At 41.2% G+C, this 27,809-nt stretch overlaps 1 protein-coding gene across 3 annotated transcripts; it reads left to right on the top strand.

Annotated features, from left to right (window-relative positions):
- Nucleotides 1-381: 381 nt before the first annotated feature.
- Nucleotides 382-27,702, top strand: spire1a (spire-type actin nucleation factor 1a). 3 transcript variants are annotated; one of them, XM_084032506.1, is made up of 19 exons: nt 382-890; nt 3,998-4,029; nt 13,877-14,146; nt 15,723-15,848; nt 17,953-18,027; nt 18,154-18,318; nt 18,518-18,604; nt 19,089-19,218; nt 21,296-21,343; nt 21,661-21,818; nt 21,989-22,070; nt 22,179-22,321; nt 23,218-23,241; nt 23,966-23,995; nt 24,720-24,857; nt 24,943-25,013; nt 25,439-25,466; nt 25,601-25,764; nt 25,854-27,702. In XM_084032506.1, the coding sequence occupies exons 1-19, from the start codon at nt 545-547 to the stop codon at nt 26,122-26,124; spliced, it is 2,388 nt and encodes a 795-aa protein (XP_083888632.1). In that variant the 5' UTR covers nt 382-544; the 3' UTR covers nt 26,125-27,702. The 3 variants fall into 3 exon arrangements, with proteins under 3 accessions (XP_083888632.1, XP_083888634.1, XP_083888633.1); XM_084032507.1 differs by lacking the exon at nt 23,218-23,241 and having other exon boundaries at nt 384-890; XM_084032508.1 differs by lacking the exons at nt 23,218-23,241; nt 23,966-23,995 and having other exon boundaries at nt 383-890.
- The last annotated feature ends 107 nt before the right edge of the window (nt 27,703-27,809 follow it).

The following is a 27,809-nucleotide window of genomic DNA, read 5'->3' as shown; positions in this document are numbered from 1 at the left end:
TTAAAATTAAAGTAACAAGCCTGAAAATGTAAGGAGTAGAAAAACACTTGTTTTAAAATGTAAAAGTCAAAGGTTGTCAGAAAAATAAATACTCAAGTAAAGTACAGATACCTGAAAATTTGACTTAAGTACAGCAACAAAGTTTTTGTACTTTGTAACTTCCCACCTCTGGGTATATCAGTCAAACTGGTGTGTTTTTTGTGTGGTTGTGTGTGTGTGTGTTTTAATGATGGATTTTTGACTACGCATCTGATGGCAGAAGCTCTGAGGCCTTCAAAATGACGACTTCCGCCGTTAGTTTTTTTAAATTGAAGGGCCAGCGACTGGCCCCAGTTAACCGGCGGGCACTGAGACCACGCGGACGGAAGGTGCCGCGCTGTCAGCTAGCTGTCGCTCACACAGTGAACCGTTCATGCTCTTCATTCACACACCTCCGAGCTAACAGCACACTGTGGAGCGGAGCGGCTCTGAAACACGAATTTATAATTAACTCTAGGTGTGTTTACCTCTCCTCTTTAAGTTATGTGGGCACCATGAGGTGAGGATGGCAAAGCGACCGGGAACCGACGACGGGATGTTGATTTCGCCGACCGTTCCCCGGGACTTCGGAGGCGATTTGAACGCCGCGGACGTGAATATGGACTGCGGCGATGGAGCCGCGGAGGTCTCCCTGGAGGACATCCTGAAACTGTACAACCAGCCGATAAACGAGGAGCAGGCGTGGGCCGTGTGTTATCAGTGCTGTCGGACTTTGGCGCAGAAACACAGGAGGAAAAGCTCCAAGAGTGCCGGCGGCTCGGCCGTCGACTATCCGAGGAGAATCGAGGGACCCGGGGATGTGAGAATCGGGAGCGACGGGACAGTGAAGCTGCACTTTGGAGACGGCACAGGTAAACCGGGATGTCGGGGTTTTACTCAACCGCCTGTCTGGGTTTGAGTAACTGCGCAGCTAAAACGACAGACTGCCGTATTATCAACAGGCTACCACGAAGCATTCTCCCCTTTCTCATCCTTCTCAGGCCACACGGAGCATCCCTTTAGAGAGGCCATGTTGTTGTGGCTGCCTGCTCCAGCCATGTGGGGAATTTGTTTACAGACGCGGTTTTATTAAAAAAATACACCACAGCTCATCGTATAGCGGCAGGGAAATAAAACAAGGAGAGCTTTATATTGGTTACACACTGCCGAAGTCTGTTCTCACAGCATTGGATACTATTTACATGTTATTGCCTCATTTAAACGGGTATGTTAGCAGGGTTAGCAGAATGGCTGCTTTGCGTCCGTGTGTTTTTTTGAATTATGCTCCTGCAGCGGTCAGTTACCTACAGTAAACAATGAACCATGTGATGCATTCAAACCGCAGACCTGCACATTGGGCCCAGTCCAGAGGAAAGCGATACATAATGAGCATCGAGGCTAACAGATTAATGCTAAACACAGATGAGTCATTTTGCTTTATTTGTGACGTTTAGGTGAAGGCACAGTTTAATGAGGGGATCAGAGCAGGTACTTGGTGTGGGCTGCATGCACCTGAGGGCGGGTTTATCAACATGTTTTAATATGGTTTGATTAAAAAAAATAAAAATAAAATAAAATAGTAAGGTGAAAACATGCACGCATATAGTGGATCGACTCAATTGTGGGAGGTCAAGGTCCAATTCCCTGCTGGTTTATGTTCCACCTTGACTATTTGCCTCCAAGAGGAAACGATTTATAGACAGATAAATAATCCTTGAAGCAAAAATGCCAAAATGTCACTCTTACCAACTTCTAACAACTCACACATTTGATTGCTTTGGTAGTGAGATGAATTTGGGCTTTCGGGCTGTTTGGGCAAAAGGAGCAAAATATGGAGATTATATTCTGACGTTTTACAGACCAAATTATTAATCATTCATGGAAAAATCTGTTTCAGCCATAATGTACCTAACCGCAGGCTTTCCATCAGGCAGGAGCAGGCAGAACATATCAAATAAATCTAACTACCATCACTCTGGGTCTCGAAGACCACCAGGTAACTAATTCAAAGGGAAAGGCCTCTTCCAGTACACGCATGCTGAGCGACATACAGAGTGCCTGTAGCCTTTTATCTGCATTCCATTAATATGTGAGCGATTAAAGTTGGGTGTGGCAGGAGGGGGTGTGACCATCAGTTCACCCTCAGGCACCAAGATTATACCCTGTCTCCCCTGGGAACTTATTAGCCAGCAGTTCTTCTTATTTTTTCCCCTATATTCCTCTGTATAAATGGATTCAGCTGGACCTGCTGTAAGGTTTGACCCAGCTAAAAATAGAATACATGTGACGATTAGATGCAAAGACTTTAGAGGAGTCCGCTTGCCGCTCATCTGGCTAGTGGCTGAGGTATTTTGGGACAGCTCAGCCCTGTCATGATTCTTGTAAGGTCTAGTGATGAGAGAGACGTGACACCTATTATGCTTTCGGTAGTTCGGAAGCTTGTTTCTGCGGTTGCTAGCAGAAAATCGCAGCTTATGCAATTAACATATGGCCTGTACACGAGTCGCTGACATGGTGGCATTATTTGGCACGGCACCCAGACCACCAACACTGAGGCCTTCAAGGCAATCTTCCTATCTTGTACCAAAAGATGTCGTCTGGAGCCGCACGCTGCAGGAAGCGGTTATCTTCGTGATGCGTGGCAAACAGAATCGGACTAATAAGCAGCACTGAGTCCACTTCAGGTGTCTATATTTGGTTCACTTGATGTGAGATATATGCTCACACTGCTGCACTCGGATCAATTAACATGGAGCATGCCGGGCGAGGATACGTTCACTCCCAGTCCCGGGTGCAGAGAGGAGGAACTGAAAGACGCCTCAGGAACGCTGCATCAAAATGAGACTCATGTTTACCCCGATGAGTTTCAATGATTTATACCAGCACAGAGGAAATGGTATTGTTGTTGATTTGGTGCATGCAGCATTTTAACTGGGATTGTTGATCTGGTTAATTGTGTTATTGAAGGGGTTTGATAAGGATGTATCATCTCGTAGGTATTTATTAGCTTTTTAAATCTGGTAGAAAAGTCTTGCATCCCCCCCATCTGTATCCTCTCTGTGAATCCCACTTTTTTTAGCAGCACAGAGGTGGATATTTCACTGAATAGGATAGTCTGGGTGACGCTGCACACTGCTCCAAATATGCCCACTGTGAGTTACTCACTCTCGGAGGGACAAGGGCCCGGGCCAAGCCATCTCTCCTTGACTGGGACAAACAGAGGACCTAGTGTTTCTCAAATGAGCGTTGGTGGATGACTGTTTATTCCCCCCCCCCCCCTTTTCAAACTGAAAATATTTTTTTCATTCAGGAAGTGACACACCAGGCCAAAGTGTCTGATTTATACGCATGACCTAATGCTACAGATCTTTTTGCATTTTGTACTTTCACCCTTCCCTTTCACTCTTACTGGCAGTTACTCTGCGTTCCAATCAGAGCTCAAAGTGTAGGTAATTAATCAGCGTGGGAAAGATACTCTGCTTATTTCTGAACTCTTGTAAATCAAGTACAGTTTTTACAGAAAAGTCATCTACCGAACAAGAGACAACATTGTCAAAGCTTTCATTTTGGCTTATAGTGAACTTTAAAGTCTTTATTTTGACTTTCCATTTTGAGAGGGGCTTTCATGGAAATGAATAGATCAGTCAGTGAAAAGTCATATTATTAAAACCAGCTCCTATTGGCTGATTTTGACACCATAGTTTGGCTGAGGCAGCGTGCAGTGACTCTAGAGAAAATAAAATAATTAATTCACAGTGAGCACCATCGATCACGCTTTTCATCAAGTCAATTTGAATGTTTTATGTTCTGTAAACGTGTTTTGTGTTCTGTAAACGTGTTTCAGCCTTGTGTTTTCTGCCATTAAAGATGTTACATAATTGTACAGAACTTGTGTACAATGAATTCGGGGGTGTGTTTGCACAGTTGTTAAGTATCCAAACTGTTTGCGTGAATAACTCTCAATGTTCTTTCATTACAGATAAATACCAACCAGCCCCAACGTCATTCGAGGTGAGTTTTGCATCACTGTCTCCATAGTCACAGGTCCAGTTTTAGAAAATGAGTTTTCAACAAGTGCTGGCAGAGACGTTTGCTATTAAAACTCAAATTTTAATTCAGCTGTGAGATTTTTCTTCCCCTCCACAACCGTCATGTATTATTTAGGAATGACAACGATTACCACAGGTTGCCCACCACTGAATCTACTAGTGAGAATTAGCGTGGCCAATGTGTTACAATGTTGTTGACAATTGCCTTGAGGTAAAACACTTCCTCTCTAACAAGGCAGTGATAAAATACATTTAAAAGAACATTAACTGATTTGACAATGTTGGTAAAAAGTGGTCGGTTTAAGGTTTATTCTCTTTAGCAACCGGTAGAAATCGTCTCCTTGTTTCAGTTCAGTCAAAACATAGATTAAAAAATGAATTGTTCCCTATCAAAACGAAGTAACAGGCACGCATGACAATCCTTGGAGCAATTGAACTCTGGCCCGTGATGCACCAAACACGAGTGAGTTGTGTGCACATGGCACGCTCTACTTTGTCCTGTATTCAATGACTTCACCGCACTCTGGTGCAGAAGAGCACTTAAATGAGAGCTGTGCTCCTATTTTTTTGTTCATAAAATGATTACTTTCTGTACTGTTATGCGCTCATCGTCAAAACCACGTCACGTGGACGTGTGTGTGTTTGACCAAGCAAGGTACACTGAGTAATCCTGGGAGGAGTCTCTCTCCAAGCTTCATCGTGTGTACAGAGACTAATTACACAGTTCTCTGACAACTCCCAGCAGTCCGATCGTCCCTCATGTTTGCCTTGTAGTTCATGTGATCACAGACATGCACAGTTTGTGTGTGTTTAACATACCTACACTATATTTTGCTAGGATACCGAGTTGCTCCTTGCATCATTAGATTTGCTTTTATTATTATACTAGGAATTAACAGGGTGCGAGTGATTTTGCGCAATGGCTATTTGTGCAGCAGCCTGACAATTCCACAGAATGGACACACATGGTTACACTTAAGGACACACCTGCTTTAAAGATAAATATTATTATTATTTACTTTTTTTAGTCTCATGGATTTAAAGCTTAAGCACAGACATAATCACTCCTGACTTGTGTGCGATCAATTTTAGACTCAGTGGCTTGTTTTTCCAATCTTATTTCCAATTACGAGGTATTTGGTGAAAATAAGGACTGCCCTCGTGAGAAACTTCAATAAGTACAGTTGTTTTGAAGATGTTTTCCAGCAATATAAACTAGATATTGGAGGGAATCATGATCTATTTAACTCACTAGCATTAATGTTAAAATATATTATGTAAAAGATATAATTAAAGCTACTAATCAAAGCAGATAGTTAAATAAAATGCAGCAATTTATTTTGTTAGAATTTTGTCTTTTTATGCAACTAACCAACACCATATATGACAATAACTAAGTTGTGATTCTAAACATTTAGAATTTGACTTTACACTGACTTCTTGACGGTTAAAACCTTGGTGGTGGAAAAAACATTGCCTTTCCCTTGATGTTGACGAAAGTTCTTAGAAAATAGAAAATTGACAGGTCAGAATCGGCAGGTCAGACTTAAAAAAATATCTTGAATTGGCCAAGAAAATTTCAGTGGCGTAGACATTACACCGGCCTAACGTATGCATGTTCGTTATGAACACGTTAGCATGAGAAAGTTTAAATATTTTTAAGTGCACGATGTAATTTAATATTCCCAACTGGAACTTTAAATTCACTCGGGTGCTTTTTCCGTGACCTAAAAACATTCAGGACATTTGGGGAAAATTGGATTAGTGAACGCAACAACTCGCATGAACAGTTTCCCCCTTATTTTTCTCTTTTTTTATCGATACTACACAGCAGGGCTGTCACAGGCGGTCACATTTTGGCCATCATCCAGTGACCCTCATAGTTTTGACATTGTGAGTGTGTGAGTCAGTCAGTGCCACTCTCTGCTTCTGCACACTTTAATTACTATCTTGTGTTTAGTTGACCCATTTACCCTCACTAACGCCAAGGAACCCGTGTTGATGACCTCATGTCAAACAAGGTACCGTCTTGTTCCTTGCATTAAATGGGTCATGAGTAAATATTTCTGTTGTTGTCGTCTTCACAGCTGGTAGTAAATACTTAATTGAGAGGAAAGTACTTTTGCAGAGACTCGCACCTCCTTTTGTCGCCTTCAGGAAAAGCTTAACCCAGTTTGTCCTCAATTGAAGATTAAGGTGAGATTAGTTGCAGTATCCTATTACAGGTTCTCCAGTCTGCAAAGGTCTGCTTGGGTCCCTGGAGCTCAATTTTTGGCCAAGTCCAATTACTTTACAAGCATCACGAAGAAGCTAAAGTCTTGGATTTTGAAATGTATCCTAGTAGTTTCAGTCTTCAGTGAGTTGCCCGCAAATAGCAGTAAATGAGTAGTCGGGAGTTGTTGTTGTTTTTTTTTTAAATAGTATTTTGTCATTCCCCAAATTGTCATTATTTTTTTTTTTTGCTTTAATTTTTTTTATTGGCAACCAAGAAGTCAAAAATAATGAATCACAATCAAATTAATCATAATTTACCAATACATTTTTTCAATTTATATAGATTAAAAAGTGTGAGAAAAAAAAAAAGAAAAACAAACAAACAAAAACAAAACACAACACAATAAAAAACAAACAAAGTGGTGGTGTACAGATGTCGTAAATCTCAATAGTCCAGAAGGAGGGAAAGGGGGAAACAGATTGTAGGCAGTTGAGGACCAGGCGTATACAGTCTGTATGAGCTCAAACTCACCCTTAAGACACTTAAGTTCTCTTGAAAGAGGGTATCCTGCGTATCTTATTAATTATCTCTCTCCATAAGAGCTGTTCCTCATTACACTTTTCCAGAAGATTAGAAGCAGCTCCCTCCAAAGAGATTGTCTCGAGGAAAGTTTGCAACCATCTTCCCATTACCAGATGGTCAGCATTTTTCCAATTGGTAGCGATGAGTCTTTTGGCCGTCATACATCCCGTTATTATAATTTGTTTGTGATCTTTGGGCCAAGATCCAGAGGCCGTATAATTCAATAAACAAAGTACTGGGTCACAAACAACATATTGACCAATCATTCCACCCAGGGATTGTGTTACACTTTCCCAAAAGGATTTTATTTTTGGGCAGGCCCATACCATATGAAAAAATGTACCTTTTTCTAGTTGACAGTGCCAACATCGGTCAGAAACAGAGGGGTTCATTCTATGAAGTCGAACAGGGGTAAAATATGTTCTATGCATAAAATTAAAGTTTATCATTTTGTTCTTAACTGATTTTGATACTTTGTGTAATTCTTTCCAAATCTGTCCCCATTCTTCAATTCCTAATGAACTGCCCAAGTCAGTTTCCCAATTTCTTTGAACCATATTCCATTCATTTCCTGTTGGGCTGTTCAACATTTTATAAAGTTTAGAAGCAATCTTATGTTTCTGTTTGACCATAGATTCAAGTAAAGTTTCAGACTCTGTCACTGTGGGTATTCTAACCACTTCACCTAAGTAAGAAGCCAAGTGAGATCGTATTTGCATATAAAATAAGTAATCCTTGTTGTCAATTCGATATGAATTTAAAAGTTCAGCAAACGATTTCAGTTTTCTGTCCCTGGGATTTATCAAGTCACCAATAGTTCTTATACCCTTACTTTCCCAAAGTTCATTTTTGAGAGGTTTGCCATTCAAGGTAAATTTATAGTTGTTCCATAAGGGGTTCTTTGGAGAGTTATTGACTTTAAAGTTAATCATCTCTTGGATTTTTTCACCATAGAGCAAGAAAAGTTAATCAGAGGGTTGTCGATTTTATTGCATATCGGAGCATACCACAACCCTTGTAATGAAAGCTTATCTTTTTGTATATCCAATACTTCCTGTTCAATGCTTTCCCAGCTAGTATCTCTAAATTCAGCTCCGTAACCCCACTTCAAAGGATATCTAGCATTAAATGCTATATAGTATTTGTATACATTTGGGAGGCCAAGGCCCCCTGATCCCCTGTCCACGTACAGGTTTTTTATACTGACCCGAGGGGACTTATTATTCCAGATAAAGTTTCTGAAAAGAACTTCAACTTCTTTGAAAATTTTTTTATCTAGAGGAAGTGGGATGGCAGCCATAAGAAAATGTATCCTCGGTAGGACATTCATTTTTATAGTATCTATTCGGCCCCAGATAGTTAATGGGAGGCTTTTCCACCTTTCAATATCTACCTTGATGTCATTAATAAGGTTTTTCAAATTAAATGAGGCGATATCTTGAGGGTTCGATTTCAAAATTAAACCCAGATAACGCATTCCCTCAGGAGACCATTTGAATGGCAAACCAGTAATATGTGACTTAAGACAGTAAGGATTTAAAGGTAAAGCTTCAGATTTCTCCCAATTCACCTTATAACCCGAGATGGAGCCAAAATCTTCCACTATCTCCAGAATATGTTTAAGGGAGGTGGATGGGTCAGATACTGTCAATAATATGTCATCCGCAAAAAGACTTAGTTTTATTTCTGTTACAGGAGCTGGGACACCTTTAATATTCTGATTATTTCTAATTGAAATGGCCAAGGGTTCCCCAAATTGTCATTATTTTTGTAGTTTGGCTTAGATTCAGCAGAGCGGTGCATATCTTTGCATCCAACCAGTGTACAGTACTGGTTTCCACGCTGCAGCTGGTTGAACTGGGCCTGCATGTGAAGCTTCTGTGTTGAGTGTGTGTCACCCACCCAGCTTACACCAGTCACTGCTGGCAGTGAGCTCCGTCTCCACAAAGACTTTTCTTTTTTCCTCTGAGAATGCAATTTACAGGGAGAGACATCATTTTCTTCTGTAATTATTAATGATGGCTGTAGAGTTTGAGTGAATATTCTTTTGAATGAGTGTTTGAATTTGATAAATAATCTGTATCAGGCAACTTAACTTAAGTTATTTTTTTTTGTGTCAGTTGTCTGACTTTTTTGAGTGCAAATATTGTCCCATAGAGTGGCTGGCCACCCAGTTTGACCCCTCTATGCCTGACTTTTAACATTTATCCACCTTATTGCTTTATACTGCTTTTATCCCATTCAGCAAATTGATGTTTGTGATTGTGAGCTTCACTTTAAAGCACCTCTGCTGCTCACGTTGCAGCCCCCTATGGTTACATTTCTGCCTATACAAAGATAAACAGCACAGCACAAAACCACAGGAATGCAGTTTATTGAGCAGTCTGAGCTATTTGAGTCAGGGTATTCTATTTCTATCCACCACAGAAATAATCTACTTTTTTATGATTCAGTCAACTCTGAGAGATGAATTGATTTCCTCTTCAGTCTTTCAAGTTTACAGTGTTATTAGACATTTTTTCACAAATATTTTCCAGTAGCTGCTACAAAAGTCCTGTGTGTGGTTTTGTGTGGAAAGAGCCATTTCCCTTCGGTGACCGAGGCTGCCTATATCAGATTTGTGTGGCATCTAAGAGCCACTGTGATGAAATTCGTTTTATCTAGGTATTCTTTTTGTTTGAAAGAATTTTCTCTTATTTTGCCATAGCAGAAAATTATCATAATGTCAATAATTGTTGTTTGATCCAGAGGGACATTTAAGTCGTCTCAATTTCCTCAGCATTTTCCAGCTGATTCATAAATATTTGCAAACTGGACCGTTTTTGACCAGGATATATGAAAGGGCAGCATCGTATTCTGTCCCACAATGAACAGTGATGCTTCAGACTGGAGGAGGCCGAGCAGCCAATTCCTGCAGTCGAAGATCTCTAGATTTAGCTTTGGTTATGTAAGTGTCTGAGTTGTTATGGTGTTTCTCTACTACTGCAGAAAAGGCTGCTTAGCTGACTCGTTTGTGAACTCAGACACTCACAGTGTTGCCTTGGGCTGCAAGAATGTGTTCAAGTTGCCTCCGACTCCAAGAATTATGCCCTTCAGCCCTGTGTCTGAAGTCTGAAGACTTGTTTTGGTGTCGCAGCTCACAGTTTTTATGAAGTCCATATTGTTGCTAGTGACACTTTACTTCTCTTGAAGTCGAGCTGAAATGGAAAATGCCCTTTTTGTGGTCATTTGTGCACCTAATTTTGTATTTTTTTTATCTGAAAATCGAATCTTTCTCTTCCTGGAAAACTGGTAGCTTTAGCTCAGCGGTAGAGTGAGTTGTTCTCCAATCGGAAGATTGGTGGTTCGATTCCATTACTCCAGTCCACATGCCGAAGTGTCCTTGGGCAAGATAAAAACTGGACCCCAAATTGCCCCTGAAGGCTGTGCTATCAGCGTGTGAATGTATATAAATGAGTTGGATTAGATTAGACCCCGTCAATGTAGACTGAATGTAGTGTAAAGCACCTTGAGTGGTCGGAAAGACTAGAAAAGTGCTATGGAAATGCAGGTTTACCCAAATGTGATGCATACATAGATCAGCTAGTACCAATTTCAACCAAAAATAATAATATAACATGCATCAATCAATCAATCAGCAATTTTGGCTCTACACAGAGGTCATGTGCTAACCATCAAAATAAATTCCTCCCAACATTCCTCCTGCCTGCCCATCCTGTTTCACTCAGAAATACGTCGCATATGTCAGTTGGCATATTCATAGACCTCAATGTGAAAAGTAATATACATTTACAATTCATTAATGGTAAAACTAGAAGTAGTGTATATATATTCCTGTATAAACTGATCTGTGTGCTGAAAGACTCGGCAACACATTACCCTGACTTCCTTCTCTCGCCTGTGTTTGGATTTAAGAGCATCATTAACTTGAGTGACCTACCTTGCCTGTCTGAGCTGTTTGGCCCAACAGTAGACGGAGCGGATGTTTGTAATTATGCGCCCTTCTTTATTTATATTTTTGGTCCTCAAAAGGCCAGTGTTTGCAGTGCGACGTGTACAGCTTGATCCATTTCAAGTTGAAAAACTGCTCCTAATTACGTGGCCACAAATAATTAGGTCATGTTTGGAGAAAAAGGTCCACTTTGTTTCCATATTAATTGTATAATTGTACCCGTCATTTGAAATCTAACTTGCGCGTCGTTTTTTTTAGCCATTTTTTATATTATTTGTGGTTATTGGGAGCTGAGATTGTCCTCTTCTTCGTCATCGATTCTCATGACGATGCCCCTGACGCTCATTTGTTTATGGTGCATTAGAAAAATTGCTTCTGAGGGAGAGGGACTTTATGCTGAATGGATTTTTTTTTGTCTCACACACACAAACACAATACAATTTATTTTCATCCAGATGACTCGTGACATTTCCTAAGAAGCATTCTAACGTGTTACCAGTGGCTGACCAAGACCAGGCTCCACCTGTCCAGGGTGGAGTCTGGTTTCAATTTGTGGTTTGCTTAAAAACATTTCTGCCCATGTCTGAAACGCAGCAGTGGATTTTCTGGCTGGCTGTCCTGACGGTTTATCCGCATACTTGTTTCCCCTCCTTCCTCCTCCCACCTCTTCTTTGGCGCCTTGCCTCCTTGCCTCGTTCTTCTGAGTCACAAGGCTTCAAATGAGATTGTAAGTTGTATTTAGAAGACCTAGCTGTGATTTTTTTCCTCTTTTTCTGGGCTCTGGCAATAGATACTTTTAAGATGCCTCTTCCCCATTTTACCCGACATAAACTCATTGGGGACTTGGGTGTCATTCCTTGATGTGAAATCATGAAGGTGTTGGTGGAGTGACGGGTGGAGTTATCCAGCCTTGTTTTTTTTGTTTAAAGCCAATCATATTTGGACTTAGCTGTGTATTTGTTTTTCTTTAGCTCTGGAGCACCTAAACATTGGCCAGCATGGCATAAATCCCATTATTGTACCCTGTGCTTGAATTTCTTATGCATTTAGCAGTGAGCCATTCTGTTCTGGCCATTGTTAAACCACAGTCAGTTAATTATTTTCAAGTCATTTTGTGTTGGCGTGGAAATTGGATTTAAGCTAACTGGTGGCTAAATATACCCATGCCTTGCCAGTAGAGCAGATATTCTTTAAATTGAAATGTAATATAATGCAACTGCTTAAATTCCACATGGATACAAGAGCATTTTCCACACTTGATTATTGATGTTTGTTTACTCGACATGGTCCAATGTAAATCTTTGCATCCCCCCGGCCCATGAATGAGACCCTTGTGCTGTCCGCCACTCCAGAAATCCCTAGTATCTCCGCCCACTGCAGCGCATGTTGTCCTACAGATGGATTATAAGGTTACATAATGCGACACTAAGGAATAGGATATTTATTTTAGCCCTGGAACAGGATTATCGCCTCCACACAGAGACGGTTGATAAATGATACAAGACCATGAAACCGATCTTTCCCCAGTAAAATAATCGGCTCAATAGGTTAGTGTTGGAAAATTCAGAATAAAGGCTGTTGAATTGGTATTTTTATTCAGAGATGGACGATGAATAGGGAGCTGTGTTAAACCGACTGCTCAGCGATTTGATCCATAAAGAAGAACCACAATCCCATTGTGTCTAATGGTGATGTAAGCTGTGTTGTCTATACCTTTTTTTTTTAATACAGAGAAAAGAGAGGGAGTCATCTAATGATTATATGCAATTATTGGCGAACACATAAGTGGATTCCAATTTGGCTTTGAATGGAATGTCCTAACATTTTCACTGTTTTGGAGAAAACAATGTAAGTGGGTGTGTGTGTGTTTAGTCCAAACGTGAAGGCGGCACAACGACTCCATATGACACGTTGGTCATGATCCCGAACATGCTCAGTCAACACCCTTCCCTTCTGTGCGCTACACTCCCAGACACCGCAGACAGGTGCTGTTCTCTGGCACCTCACCCAAGCGTAGTCAGCCATGCCCAACAACACCAGCTTCACCCACACGAACACTGTGTTTTATGTGGACACCACCCTTTTTCAACAATGTGCCTCCATTCCTCCCTGAACAGGAAAACACAGTACAGTAGTGACAAGTGTGTAACACATTCTGCCCACCATTTTATAACGTTCACAAATTCAAAATAGCGTTGAGGTGTCACTAATAAACAAACAAACTCCTTTAGTGTACAACTGTCGTGGCTGTGTGATTTTCACAACTTTGGATGTGGATAAGAGCTGTTGGCTTCGACCACTATGATGCACCACTGGAATCTAGGAAAATTAATAAATGTAACGTGATATTTTAATGCTCTGTGGAACTTGTCGGGCTGCAGTGAAATCCCAGGGGGCATTTGAGACTCTTTGGAACAAGCTTCCAAAAAAAAAACCAAAAATAAAAACCAGGATGGGTCATACCCTGCTTGTTAATGAGAGGAAGCAGTGATGAAATGAAATCATCCCCAGATTATGGTAATAATCACGCTGTTTGGAGGAACACTGTGGCCTCGTTTCACATCTGGTTTATAAACATGAACCGTCTTCTTGTCTGTTAAGGTCAATTACATTTTTTTTTTTTGTAGACTATTTATCTCGATGCTGATCTAACCAAGTCAGGAGTGCTAGGCAATTGGGTCTGTCCATGAGGATGTGCTGCTGTGCCATGAATTACAGAGCAGCAGGGGTAACATAAAATTGAGAATAATAATGACAACAAACTTGTAAGGCACCATTCATTGAAGAAATGCATTACAAAGAAAGAACAGATAGAAAATGGTGTGGTCTATCAGCTGGAAGCAACATAACGGCACGTAAACACACGTGGATAGAAAAATAGTTTTTTATTACCCTTGCGAAATAAGAAATGTTCTCCATTTCTCTACTTGAGTTAATTTTGTTTGTAACTGAATGTTCATATTCTGTTATTTTTGGTTTTCTAGCTTGGAAATCTTAAAACTTATTTATTTTCCAATACACTAATAATCTACACCATCCCATTTGTTCATTGTCCCACAGGTTATAGACTCACTGGGTGTCATGATTTACAAAGCGCTGGACTTTGGCCTCAAAGAAAATGAGGAGCGTGAACTCAGCCCACCGCTGGAGCGCCTGATCGACATGATGACCAACGCCGAAAAGAACGAGAGCGACCCCTGTCCCGACGAGGGCTACGAAGCCACAGAGGAAGAGGAGGAGGATGAGTGTGAGGAGGAAGAAGAAGAGCCCGTCTCCGCAACCCCCACCAGCCCAGTCAGCGGCATCCACAGCTACAGGGACCTCATCACGGTAGGTTGTTGGGTTGCGGAGCATTTCATGACAGCTTTATCACGTTTTTGGTGAAAGATACACACAGTGCTCCGCTACAGGTGGTAAAATGTCACGAAGATGCATATTAAATGTGCAGATTCTTCTTTTGCTCCGAATATTTCCTCCTTCCCCCATTTTTACATCAGGTCTGTTAACCAAGCAATACATTCACACATCGTCATCACTCAAACTCCCCTGATGGGGGGGCCGTCATGCTGTGAATTACCTAAGTAGCGCGTGAATCCGAGACTGGCAGTTGTGTAAACAGGCTGGTATTTGGGGAATAGGCTTAAGAACGGTTCCTTATATAATAAGCAACATAATCCTGGCACCATTATATATTGGTGCCAGGATGTATCTTGTCTTGTCTGGCTCCTAATTCCCCCAACAATCCATTCTCTTGACTGAGTGTAAACTGCATGTTGGCATGACGTCGATTACTGCCCAATCCTGACTGACCACCTTTCTTCACTTGTACTCTGATGTTCTGTCAGGCGGAGGTAGGTTGGGTCCATGAGGGTTAAGCCAGACGTGACGTTGACAAAAGATGACAGGAATAGTTAGATGTTGATGATGTGCCGTTTCCTCATTGCTTTGGTAAACTAAGGAGTGGCTCCACGCGTTGGCATCTTCTTACCAAAGCTGGAATTTATGAACAAATACTTAAATACAAAAAAAAAATGACATACACATTACATACGTATTATACACATTGTTACAGGCTTTTTGTAGAAAGGAAATCCTAGTTAACCTTCAGTTGTTTTGGTAATACATCGTGTTTGCTTGATACGGATCATTGTTTGGAGCATCAACAATGGAAACCACAGATACAGCGGTATTTTAAGCATGCTGTTTATTCCCCTTCAATGGAGGAAGAAGACACGTCGTGCTGAGTCATAGATTCCTGTGGCTGGCCAAGCCTATCGTGAGAATATAAGAAAATGTCACTAGTCCGGTTTCCTCCTTCATATCACTGGAGATCATTTGACGGCTTGTCCATTACTCTGGCAGGCAGCCTGTATTTTCTTTACAAACACTGGGAAATACCTTTAAGGTCAAAGCTTTAAACGGTGCTAGTCAGGCAATGTTGCTCCGACTGGGCGGTCGGGTTCTTGCTGTTTCATGCGTTTAGTCTCAAAGCATCGCTTTGGTCCGGACTAAAATAACTCAGAATTGTTGGATGGATTGACATAAAAAAATTGTAATAATGTGCATTATTTATTTCCACTTTCCATCTATCAGGCCAAAATTTCACCAATACTTTGCCCAAATACATAAAATGGTAAATTATATTCTTAGTGAACGCATGCTTCAAAATGTAATAAACAATTGGTCACAAAAAGATGAACCTCCATTTAACGATATAAGAGATCTATTTATGCATCAGTTATGCTGGAAACTAATATGTACGTTACATTGGCCATGTTTAATTAATGGTATTTACACAAACCCAATATCACAAATCCTAAATCTCCTCACAGGGCTTCACTGTGGTTTAAAGTAGTACGGCTATATATAAAACCTAATTCCTTCCCTTCCTTTCTCTCCTCTACAGTTATGTTCCTCCCACCTGCCCAGCTCATCAGACGCCCCCAGCCATTACCAGGCTGTGTGTCGGGCTCTCTATACCGAGACCAGGGAACTACACACCTTTCTGGAGAAGATAAAGAGTGCCAAGGAGGTAAGAAACTCTGGGATGTGATGTCAGCCTGTTCTAAATAAATCTGGTGAGGATAAGTCGCAGTCAAGCGGAAACACAGGCGATGCCATCTGCTCCCCTTTTTTTTGTTTGGTTTTTACCATAACAAATTAGTAATACACTTATATATGGAGTGAGTCATCTAATCCATGAGATCATTTGCATGTCAGAAATCTGAAAGGAAATGAAAGTGATGGAAAACTGGGAAACGGTTACCGCTCTGCATCTCTGGTATGTAAATGTACTGTTTAGAATTAAATTGGGTGAATGAGGATCAGTACGGCCAACACAATGTCTAGCACTGGGAAAAGAAAAGTGGTGCCCAGAAACTACACAACAACATCAACAACAGCAACAAAACAAAACGCCCACAGAGCGGTAATGGACTAGAAGGATTGGGACACTGGCTGTCCCTGCGTGACCTCCTCTTCTTGCCAGCTGAGAACTCGTCATCTCGTACACTCCTTGGCATGACTCGACTCTTAATGAACATGATGTGGCATCCTGTTCCTCATTCATTTCTGATTATCTTCTGTACTTAGAGTATTGATATTGGAGGAACTTTGTCTGATCAGTGAGGGATTCCACATATAGAGACACTGTGTTTTAGACTATTATCTAAATGTTCATCAAGCTGGAATCCATTCTTTTTAATTAAGATACTATAGGTACTAAGGATTTAAAAACATACACACATACTGTATATAGAAAAGAAATGCACCATTGAAAATGTCATAAGCAGCTTGAGCAGACCCCGATATTACAGAGCATCGTGTCTTTTTCCAGAAAATACAACATAATTATCACAATTTATTTTAGCAATAACTTAACAAAATACAAACCATAAGAAATTCTGGATGATTTGCACATTTTCTGTGTGTAAAAGTGTAATGTGTTGTGTGTGGGCTATACATAAAATGTTAAATGATAAGAGAGGCCCTGTTTAACTTGCATCCTTTCTGAAGTCTTGAAGAGTATACAGCTGGTGGGGTAAACATTTTCCCTAACCCACTCAAGCATAACTAGAATGAAATGAAAGTCTTGGACACTAACGAGTACAACTTTGTGTTCCCTGATTATGTCGAGGTTTTAAAAAAAGCTGTAACCACATGACTTATTCTATAGCCGAGACAGTGAAGCTTTGCTGCACAGTGTGTGTGTGTGTGTGTGTGTGTGTGTGTGTGTGCTGGCTGTGTGTGTGTGCTGGCTGTGTCTGCTGGCTGTGTCTGCTGGCTGTGTCTGCTGCAGCAGACGTGAGTCATGCAAAAACAACCTTATGTAAAGTATAGTTATAGAATTACATTTAACCTTGTTACAGCAATCTAAGGAGCTTACAGGAGGGGACCTCCAGGCTATAGGGGCTGCTTTGGATTCCCTGCAGCACTTAATGTCAGTGGATAGTTTCTAATAAGTAACCATACAGTATCACACATGCTTACGAATTAGGAGGCTAGTCAGTGAGACTCTGTTTTCTCACACTGTTGTTGGTTTGCTCTGTCGGTGTTTACCAGCAGCTTCTTGTTGGGTTGGATTCCCCTTTCTGTTTTACCAGGCGACAGGTTAAATGTCATCATGTTTTTAAAAAGGAAGGAAGGCTTCAGTAATGAAGATGGAAGGTTAATTGACAGGAGGAATCCATTGGATATGAGAGGAAAGAAAAAAGATGAGGCTTCTGAAGTGTGTGTGCATCTGCAGGACGCTTTAGACTTTTCTTTCTTTGATCTGAGATGATATGGTAATGAGTTAAGCCACTTTTGATGAAACACAGCTTAATTTTGATTTATATGAGTGTTTGACTGCGTCTATGATGGAGGAACATTACGTTTCTTTATTCTTTTGGTGATCACCATCAAATCTGGGCACTGGTTACTCAGAACTTTGAACCCCCCGGTACACTGTCACTATTGGATGAGACCGATATTGACACATCAATTAACCAACCAGACTGCTTTGATGATATGGCAGTTTGGCAGTGACCTCAACTTCATTTCAGCAAGTCCTCTGAATGTGGTGGTACATCTTCTGAATATCATCGCATCAGAAAACAATATCTTCTTACGTATTTCCTGTCCCTTTTCTTGACTAGAACCTTCGGAAAATGGAAGGCGGTTCTCGGGAGGACCCTGTTAAAGACCTCGATGAGCTGCAAAATTCAGATTGGGTAGGACTATTTTTTTTCAGCACCAAGCGCCAACAAATGTAACTTTTTGACCACGTGTTGATACTTCCATAACTTAATTCCTGCAGTTTTATCATAGCTCATCTTTTTTTTTTTTGTCTCCACCAGGCACGATTCTGGGTGCAGGTGATGCGAGATCTACGAGATGGTGTTAAACTGAAGAAGGTCCAGGAGCGCCAGTATAACCCTTTACCCATCGAATACCAGCTCACACCGTACGAAATGCTGATGGACGATATCCGCTCCAAACGCTACAAGCTGCGAAAAGTCATGGTAAAGGAAAAGTCAAGTTATTTTTAGTTGGCCTATTTCTCTTTATTTGCAATAACTGAGAGCTACATGTTAGAATATGTTTTTTTTTGTTAATAATTGTCATATTTCTTAATGTTCTAATGTTTCTAGAACCTCTTCACTGCAGGTATTGTGAAAATGAAATTCATGATCCTCATCAAACTGATGAATGTAATTTCAGCTGAATGGAGACATCCCTCCACGGTTAAAGAAAAGTGCACATGAGATCATTCTTGATTTCATCAGGTCACGGCCACCTCTCAACCCTGTGAGTACTACGCAACATGGTGTCTATCAATACTGTGTTGATAGCTGTTTTACTAACATACTGGCACTGACAGGAGATGCCAAATGTCTGTGTGGGAAAGATGGGGATAATTTTGTCACATGCACATCAATCATCACACAGTGGTATTGTTAACAAAGTCCAAATTTGGAGTGCTAGTACCCCTAGGGCTACTTTGGAGTACTGCAGGGGTTAAATTAGATTTTTGTTAATGTTAATTAAAAAAAATATTAGTCATGCATATTTCCTCAAATGTTTATACTATAATAAGTTAAATACAAATGTTATAGTTTGATAAACCATGTTTTTTATTCAATATCTCTGCTACTGTCTAAAACAAGCATTTTTTTTAGTTAGTGGATACTAAAAAAATGTATTTCAGATGGGGTACATTATTAATTCATGTGGTTGCAAGACATGCGTTCTTTTGTCAAGTACTCACTCGATGTGGCGTTTGTCATGACAGGTCGCAGCCCGTAAACTGAAACCCCACCCGGCACGCCCCCGGAGCCTCCACGAGCGACTGCTGGAGGGCATCAAATCTGAAAGGAAGCTCCGACCAGTCTCACCGGACATGATCCGCAGGAACCGCCTCGGTAAGCCGCCAAACATAACACCCATTTGACATGCTCCCGTGTGTATGCATACATGCACAAATGGCTGTTAAACAAAATTACCTTGCAGCACTCAAACTGTTCAAACTGTCAAACTAAAGCGTGATCGTTTCGAATCAGTCAGAGTATGTCTGTTAAAGCGCTGCTCTAGGACAAAAATCATTAACCATGACATAACCACATCCATCACGATTACTCGAACAGCCTTCTTCCTGCATTGATCTGTTCACTTAATCACAAGTGTTTAAACAAGGATCACTTTGACTGCAGCTGTGAGCCTCCAGTTGTTTGCCTGACCTGAACTGCTGAAGTTACTGTTGTGCTTTCTGACAAATATGCTTTTGAGCCGATAACTTCTTTGGTTTGAACTTAAATGACTCCGGGAGGTAACGCTTCTCTTTGTGGTTTCTCTTCTAAAAGCACAGGAGTTGAGTAATCGGTTTATTGGGTATTCGCCGTAATTGGCCAATTGAATATAATGTTCAAACCATTTAAAGCTTTAATCAGATAAAAACGGCAAATATGTTGTCAGTCGGCTTACATAACGTGCCTTTTCGTAAGGGGAATTAGGATGGGGATTATGGAGCGGTGGTTACATCATAATACATATGGAAGGCAGGTTGTTCCTAAACATAAAACTTGGTCGTTATAATGTTTAATAAACTTTGATGATTCATTGACTTCACCATCCATTTCTCATCTAACTCTCATGGATTTCTTCTTCTCCTATTTGCTCCCATTTCCTTTCTTTTAAACATGGACATATCTGTCAGTCATGCGACCTCTTAGCATGTCTTACAGCTTTGACTCATCAGGTAAAGTTTCACATCACCTAGTGTGTTGTACCTTGTGTTTCATTCCAAGCTATTTTAAGGGTTAGCTCTTACTTCTCCCTGATGTAAACACACACCCCCACTCCTTTTTTTTAATTTCATACTTGTTTTGCACAAGTGTGTGTGTGTGTGTGTATGACACACTGCTGTCCCTTCCTGGATGTTGTGATGCAGACACCTACTGAACCTGAGAAAAGCATGAGTCAACACAGTGCAACCGAATCTCTATAAACAGATTCTGCATACGTGGAATCTTTAGGCGACGGGATAAGATTTTGGCATCGGAAGCGATGGTTTCCATTTGTAGTCAGAGTGGTATTGACCAATCATGTTGGAGTGGGTGTGAACGCAGGTAAACAGTCTGTGTGGAGAGCAAAAGAGGTGGAACGTATTGGCCGGAATGCAATCTCTGACGATGAGTAATCTTTTTATTGATTTAAAATGAACTTGTAAACTGGCTACTTGTAAAACAACCCGGCGCAAAAACCTCGTCTCCCAACTTCAGTCTTGCATCTCAAGTTGCTAATCGGACTGTTATCATTGAGCGGTGCACAGAAGAGGTCTTGGCACGGATACCCGCTGGCTACACGGGAACACCAGAAATATAGCCTCTTGCCCCCAGAGGCTAATCCGTTGTCCGAACCGACAGCCAGCGAGTTCAGACTGTGGTCACCTTGGTCTTTGCTGGGAGGGTGAATAAAACCTCATCGCAGGAATCCTTTATTTTTAGTCATGTTCTGAATGATCTATCCGACAGTGTGCCCTGTATACAGTAATTACTCACAGGGGACCATCTGGTCTAGGTGATGAGGGATAGCCATCGAGGCCAGCAGGGGTGAGATTACAGATCACTCTGCTCCTACAGCCAGTGTGTCCTGCATGTCGCCCTAATCCGCTCTCACTGAGGAATATGACAAATTACATAACACTAGCGTCGGCAGCCAAGCTCGGATGAAATAGTTGAATGGCAGATCTGGATGTAGGCTACGGGATGACCACAATCCAGATGGATGTATGGGAATAACCTTTTTGTGCTGTGGCTGCACTCATTGTCTTTCTTCCCTTTCACTTACCTCTCCCTATGTGCTTTTCAGCCATACACAATAAATATGTGAGCAATGTAGCCCACAAATATACCGTATCACCTCACTTCACACCTTGTCTGGCAGATGAATGTTCTGGTGTATGGTCCAACTAAAGGTTATATTGTCTTAATTCCTTTACAGGCGCAGGGAAAAGTATCAGCACTCCTCAGGACTTGTTTCGCAGCTCAGGTAAAGATGTGATGTCTCATGCGTACAATCCAGTATCGGTGGTGTGATCTGTTGGCCTCTTTATCTGTAACGAAATACATTTCAGGGTCCTTTCATTTAGATGACATGGTTGAGGAGGGAAAACTGTAATCGAACCATATGGTTGGGGCTTATCTTGGTAACCATGTGGTCTGTGTCTAGTCACTCTGTGGTATCATGTATTAACAATACAAAGACACCCATAGTTTACACATGAGGCATGATTGCCGGCTGTTTGGATAAGGAGTTGTTTCATGATCATTTCCGGTTATGAGTTGAATCGTATCTTTCACCTGCAGACACTCCCGATGCACCAAGGAAATTGGCTGTCAGCACCCAGTCTCTGGCTAGTGGCACGCTGCTGGGACCCAATCAGGGTGGAGCACAGCCCCTCAGCCAGAGGAAGAGGCTGCTCAGAGCGCCCACGCTGGCTGAACTGGACAGCTCCGAATCTGATGTAAGATGTCTGCCTCTCCCGATATGATCATCATCAACCCACTGAGTCCGGTTCCAATTAAGCAGCTTGGATAAATGTTGACGATAGTTTCCATGTTTACCACAAGAAAAAAACCTTAATTGGATTTCCGTATCATGTGAGATAAATAAGTGCCATCTTCCGGTTGACAGGAGGAGCCCACACGGAGCAGCTCCAGTATGTCCCCGTCTTTGTTGGAGGACACGTCACCCGAGTCTGCCATAGGGAAAAAAAGTATGAGCTTAACTGGATTATGTTGTTATATTATATGTATATTGTGCTTTTTGACCCATAGCTAAGATGTCATCACAATGTTCACTTTTTTTTGTCCCTTATGTCCAGTTCCTCCAAAGTTCCTGCCCGTCTCTGCGACGCCACAGCCAGACAAGCGTCAGTCTCCACAGAGGCGGCACTCCATCGAGAAGGAAGCCCCAACAAGTGTCTGCCCCTTTGTACCTCCATCCAGACAAAACTCCAAGTCTTTGGTAAGTGTGGCAGTTATCATGTGTTTATTAACCATCCTGGATTGATGGATTAATGAACAAATTAATGAAACGTCTACAGTTGATGACAAAATTGATGCAAATCCATTGAATTTGGTTGTTAAACTAAAATGGTTAGTTATAATCTTTATTGGTAGGGCTAAGATTATTCCCCTTAAATGTCACTGCTATCAGCATGTCTTATCAGTAAAATGTAAATCAATCCATTAATAAAATAGAATTAAATGAGAATATGTTGTAGAATAACAGACAGAACTCTAACTCTACCAACAGCACTGGGTGTAATATATCTGTTGAATTTACTCCCGTCCTGTGACCGGCCATTTGTTTGCCATGAGGTTCTGTGAGTAACACTGCATCGGTTGTATGGTTCTAGTGACATTGATAGATATAATTGAAACCACATGATGGGCTGCTGTATTCCCACGACTTTCTAGTTTAATGGCAGACCTCTGGTGCTAAACCAGAGGCCCTAGTTTCAATCATCATCCAATCGTCAGAAATAACACTTAAAACACTTTCCTTGGGGATAGTTGTCACACCATTTTTGCATAACTTTAAGCCTTTCATGTTAATAATTACAGCCCGCCTTGCCTCTTAAAAGAGGATAATTAAACTTCTTTGAGACAGATTTAGGCAATCAGAAGCCACACATTCAGTTTCTAGTCACCCTTTAATTTCCATGACATGAAGCCATGTTTTTTCCAAGCAAATACATGCTTTACCTTTCACATAGATATTCAGAGGTTTTCTCTCGTAGAAAACCGTAAGATCATTTTTGCGGTTCTTAATTTCTGGTACTCATATTATATCTCATGTATGTTTTTATCCTAAAGACTTACTTACAATCATTTCCTATTGTGTATATAATGCTGCAGCTGATGGCGGATCACAGCGCCAAGGTAACCTGGTCAACCTTCTGCCAATCACCATCAACCCATTTTAAAATGTTGCTTCCTAATAGCATCATCTGTCCCTTCCTTGTGAATGAGATGTCTTAAACTTCCCTTACTAATCCCGGGGAGCAACTAGAGGTTCAGGGTCTCTATCAAAGATGCATGCAGACAGTAGGAGCTGTGGATGGAACCACCTGTTTTGTGGTGGCTCTACCCACTGAGCTACAGCTGCCCTGTACTCCCCTCCTCGTCTTCAAATTTCGGCACAAACGTCCACCTTGACTCAAGGATGAGCGATGACTAGATTTTGGTGGTCAAAGGTCATCGTGAACTCACGTCTGTCCCGTTCTCGTGATAAGATGCACCATCAGAGCCGCGATCCGGCAGTCATGAGATATGAAGGCTGAACTCTTCTCCTTTTCAGAAGGTTGCTGTCAGATGATGTTTTCTGTCATGGGACTCGCTGTTATGAAGTTCTGCCGTTTAAAATTAAATTTCATGCCACACGAGATCGTATGTTAACGGTACGAGCTCATGCGGGGAGGGAGTCTGTGAAATGACGTATGGAAGTTTGGGGAAAGTTTGCTTTAAGTAGTGATGTAACTCAAAATATCCTGAAATAAATGAATCTTGTATTTAATGTTATTAAGCATACTATATGTGACTAGCTTGTGGGAATATACGGTCCTGCTTCTGTTTGAACGTCCTGTCCCCTCTGTCTGCTGGTCAGGTGGAAGCAGCCAGTGGTGCTCATGGCACGGTATGTCACTGCATATCATCAAAGGGTATTTTAACAGACTTGTTATAGATGAGCGGGATCCTGAGTTATGAGCCTTTTGTGTGAATGGGAGATCTGCGGCATACTGAACATAGCTCAAGGAAGATTTGAGAAATGTTTACAGCACAAGTGTCATTTTCTAATCCAAGCCCACTGAAGGACAGTGAGAGTAAATGATTGGTGGAGTTTTAACTTTGGGCGCATTAAGCTGTACATTTCAGAACAGAGAATCTTAAATAGGCTCCCAGCTATGTCACAAATCTCCTGGCGACCTCGGCTCGCACCATGATGGGGGTCCACTTGCTAATTGGTTGTGTGTAAATGACCGTAGCCGTTGTATATTCCACTTCTCAATTTAGAAGGTGGATACATTTAGAGTAATTGATAAAGTACATTAATAACAGAAAGCTGTGGACCACCAACATGAATCGAGTCTCATCACCGCTAGTATGCTTTGTATTTTCTGGTCATTGTGACATCTTTCATGTCAGTGAAAGCATCATTTGCGCTTCACAGAGAGCATCGGTGAACGTTGGTGTTTTTACCTTCACCATCTCATGGCATGCTTGGTCTTTTGGTTATGTGGTGTGCATTGGGTATCATTGTCATTGGTAGCAGATCCATCACGTCTTGGTGTCGCACCCTTTTTCCTAATGTGTTTTTTTTTTTTACTGTAGTTTGCTGATTGTGATGTTTTTTCCTCCAGGAGGAGTTCTGCTACCCGGTGGAGTGTCTGGCTCTGACGGTGGAGGAGGTGATGCACATCAGACAGGTTCTGGTCAAGGCCGAGCTGGAGAAGTTCCAGCAGTATAAAGACATCTACACCGCCCTCAAGAAAGGAAAGGTAGATTGCATTGTTTTCATCCTCAAAGTGATAATTTTCATCAGTCGTCACCTTCTCCAGCTCACCTCGTGCTTTCCTCCTCTAGGTTTGCTTTTCATGTCGGACCAAGAGGTTCTCTCTCTTCACCTGGTCCTACACCTGCCAGTTCTGTAAAAGGTAAACTGATTCACCACTACTAGAACTACTCAGCTTATAGGGGAACCTCGCCAAATGTACACATGAGTCTATGTTGGGAGTACTACTGAAGACTGAAGGTGGCAAGCTTGGAAATAAATACAATTTGTGGAGTTAGAAAGATGTGACTAGATCTCTGTAGTCTGCCTCTAGTCTCTGCTTTAGGCTCGTGGCTTGAAGCTACACTAGCTGCTGTTGGAACACATGAATCTCTTACCCAACTGTCTCTGGTTAAGTTGCATTGTGGGTAACGAAGATGACTATAAAATAATTTAAAAAAAGTTATCCTTTTGTCCTGAACTGTCATGAGTCTAAAATGTTGTAGGAGTAAATTGATGCAGTGCTGTTTTAACGAAAGCATCTGTTCTGTAATGTTCACAGTAACAGCTTATTTTTATCTTCTCCAGGCCTGTGTGTTCCCAGTGCTGTAAAAAGGTGGGTGGCTTTTGATTAATATTCAACACACTTTTGAACACTCACTTAAGAATTTGACACTTTTGAAACCTGTTGGCACCAACAGGTCCTCCATAAACTGCATTAAAAAACAATACTTTTTGATGTATCCTCAGATGCGGCTGCCATCAAAGCCCTACTCCACCTTGCCCATTTACACGTTAGGCCCCAGTTCTGCAGCTAAAGAAGAGGCAAGTGGAGCGCCTGCTCTCGGTGAGCCAGACAAGCACCCATTTGGGTCCGGACACAACCGACAAAGCCTACGCAGAAGTGTCTACAAGTAAGTTAATGTAGAACTCTCATTTCCTTTTTATACTGAAAATGTCAAGCTTTTTTGGAATAGTTAATTCTTCTTCTTTCTGTCTTCAGGTTGTCTAAGCACAGCAGCGGTAGTAGCAGCAAAGATGGCCAGTCACAGGATGAGCCAGAGCTGCCCAAGGAGCTTACGGAGGACTGGGCCACCATGGAGATCTGCGTAGACTGCAAAAAGTTCATTACAGAGATCATCTCCTCCAGCAAGCGCAGCCTGTGCGTGGCCAGCAAACGGGCGCGTCTCAATCGCAAAACGCAATCCTTCTACATGTCGTCTTCAAGCTCGGTCAACTTCAGGCCCTCGGAGCGCGCCATCAATGAGGTGTAGAACGCGGGACTGGCTTGTGCACTTTTCTTCCCACCTCTACCCAGAGCTAAGTTGTTCAATGTAAAAAAAAGAAAAAGAAAACAACCTTCAGTGAAACCAGTCCATGCCACCCCAAAGTTAGTAAAGGTTCTCATACCTTACCCCGTCTCAGGAAAAGTTGGCACGCTGTGATTGGTCACGACTGGTACAGGACTGTACGGCAGCTGCCAGATAACAAGTGAGAGCCATGTTTCTATAATAATCAGGACACAGTGGGGGGAAATGGATAAATGAAGTTGCTGATGTCGCTGTTGAGAACCAGGTAAGAGAGTATTTGTCAAAAGAGCGGGATCGGATGCAGAAAGCCAGATTTCTAACATTTAAATACTACTAAGGCCCGTCCCTAATCCAGGCTATGGATACGTTTTCCAGTTCCTGTTTACTTCTAGCGCTCAGGATGAATAACAGATTGTCTTCAGACAGAAATGCACTGTAGCTCCTCCTGTCAGGTCCGTTGGGGTAGACCTCTGCATCTCCCCTGCCCTCCCTCCATTCTTCCAGCAACAATTATGCCAAATGTCATTCATTTTTTTTTTGCCAGTTTAAATGCATAATGTACTCTTCTCTCATGTTGTAGGGACGACACATTGTAGGGTGAGAATAGATGAGATTATTTTTTTGGATGGGTTTTAAGCGATTAGTTTTAATGTATATTCAGTTCTGTGCCTGGTGCCAAAATGTAATACCTTTCTTTGAATGCCTTTGTAGTTATGGAGCTATTGTACATATGTGTTATAAACCCATTCTTGGGTAATTCAAGGTTCGGTTTCTCGCCCTTTCCATGTTCCAAGCGGGGTAACGGAAGCACAGAAGTGTAGGGTTATGATCTGTACATGCTGTATATGTTAATTGTTCCAAATTTAACTTTAATATAAAAGACATGAACTAAATAGAAGTATAATTTTACCATGTTTTAAGATTTCTGCCTCTTGAGTTTTCTTTATTTGAAATTGTTCTTTGAAAACCTTTATTATTGTTATATTATTGTTTGTGTCAATGTGATATTAAGATTTTATTTCTATTGTATAGTTTATGAAGTCCTCAGTGTTAAAATGCCCCTCTAAATCACAAATTGCACTTTTATTGGACCAATATATTGTTTGTTTGGTTTTTGTCTTAATTAATTAATGATAATAATAATAATAATAATTAAAATCTTGTTTTTTCATCTCTTGGGGGGGTCTTTAGTGCCATTTCCCGAACTCTTCATGGACGAAAACGTGTGAATGTGCTGCAGGTTATTTGTGAGCTGGACTAATGGCTTAAATAAAACACTCCATTGAAATGAATGTAGGCACGTTTAGCACTGTTATTGAATATGCTTTATGGACGTGTTATCCCTTTCAAATAATTTTTACTCACACACGTTCATATAGTGCGTTTTGTGACAGTTGTTACCAAATGAACATCCAGCTTGTTCATTAACGATGCCATGTTCCTCTGACCAGTTTTACTTTAGGCCTCTGTAAGGAATGTATGCATGCTGTACTATGGTTTGTTTTTATCAAAGAAATTATAATAAAATCATCATGATTCTTATTTTTGACTGTATGACAGAATTTGGTAGCTTGGTGTTACATTGTGTTTCACAAATGTGCAGTATTACAGATCACATGTCAGATAGTAGAGAGATGGAGCTACAATGA

Source organism: Eutrigla gurnardus, assembly GCF_963514095.1.
Source record: "Eutrigla gurnardus genome assembly, chromosome: 17".
Taxonomy (NCBI): domain Eukaryota; kingdom Metazoa; phylum Chordata; class Actinopteri; order Perciformes; family Triglidae; genus Eutrigla; species Eutrigla gurnardus.
The sequence above is the reverse complement of the archived record's forward strand: the minus strand, read 5'-3'. Positions and strand labels throughout refer to the sequence as shown.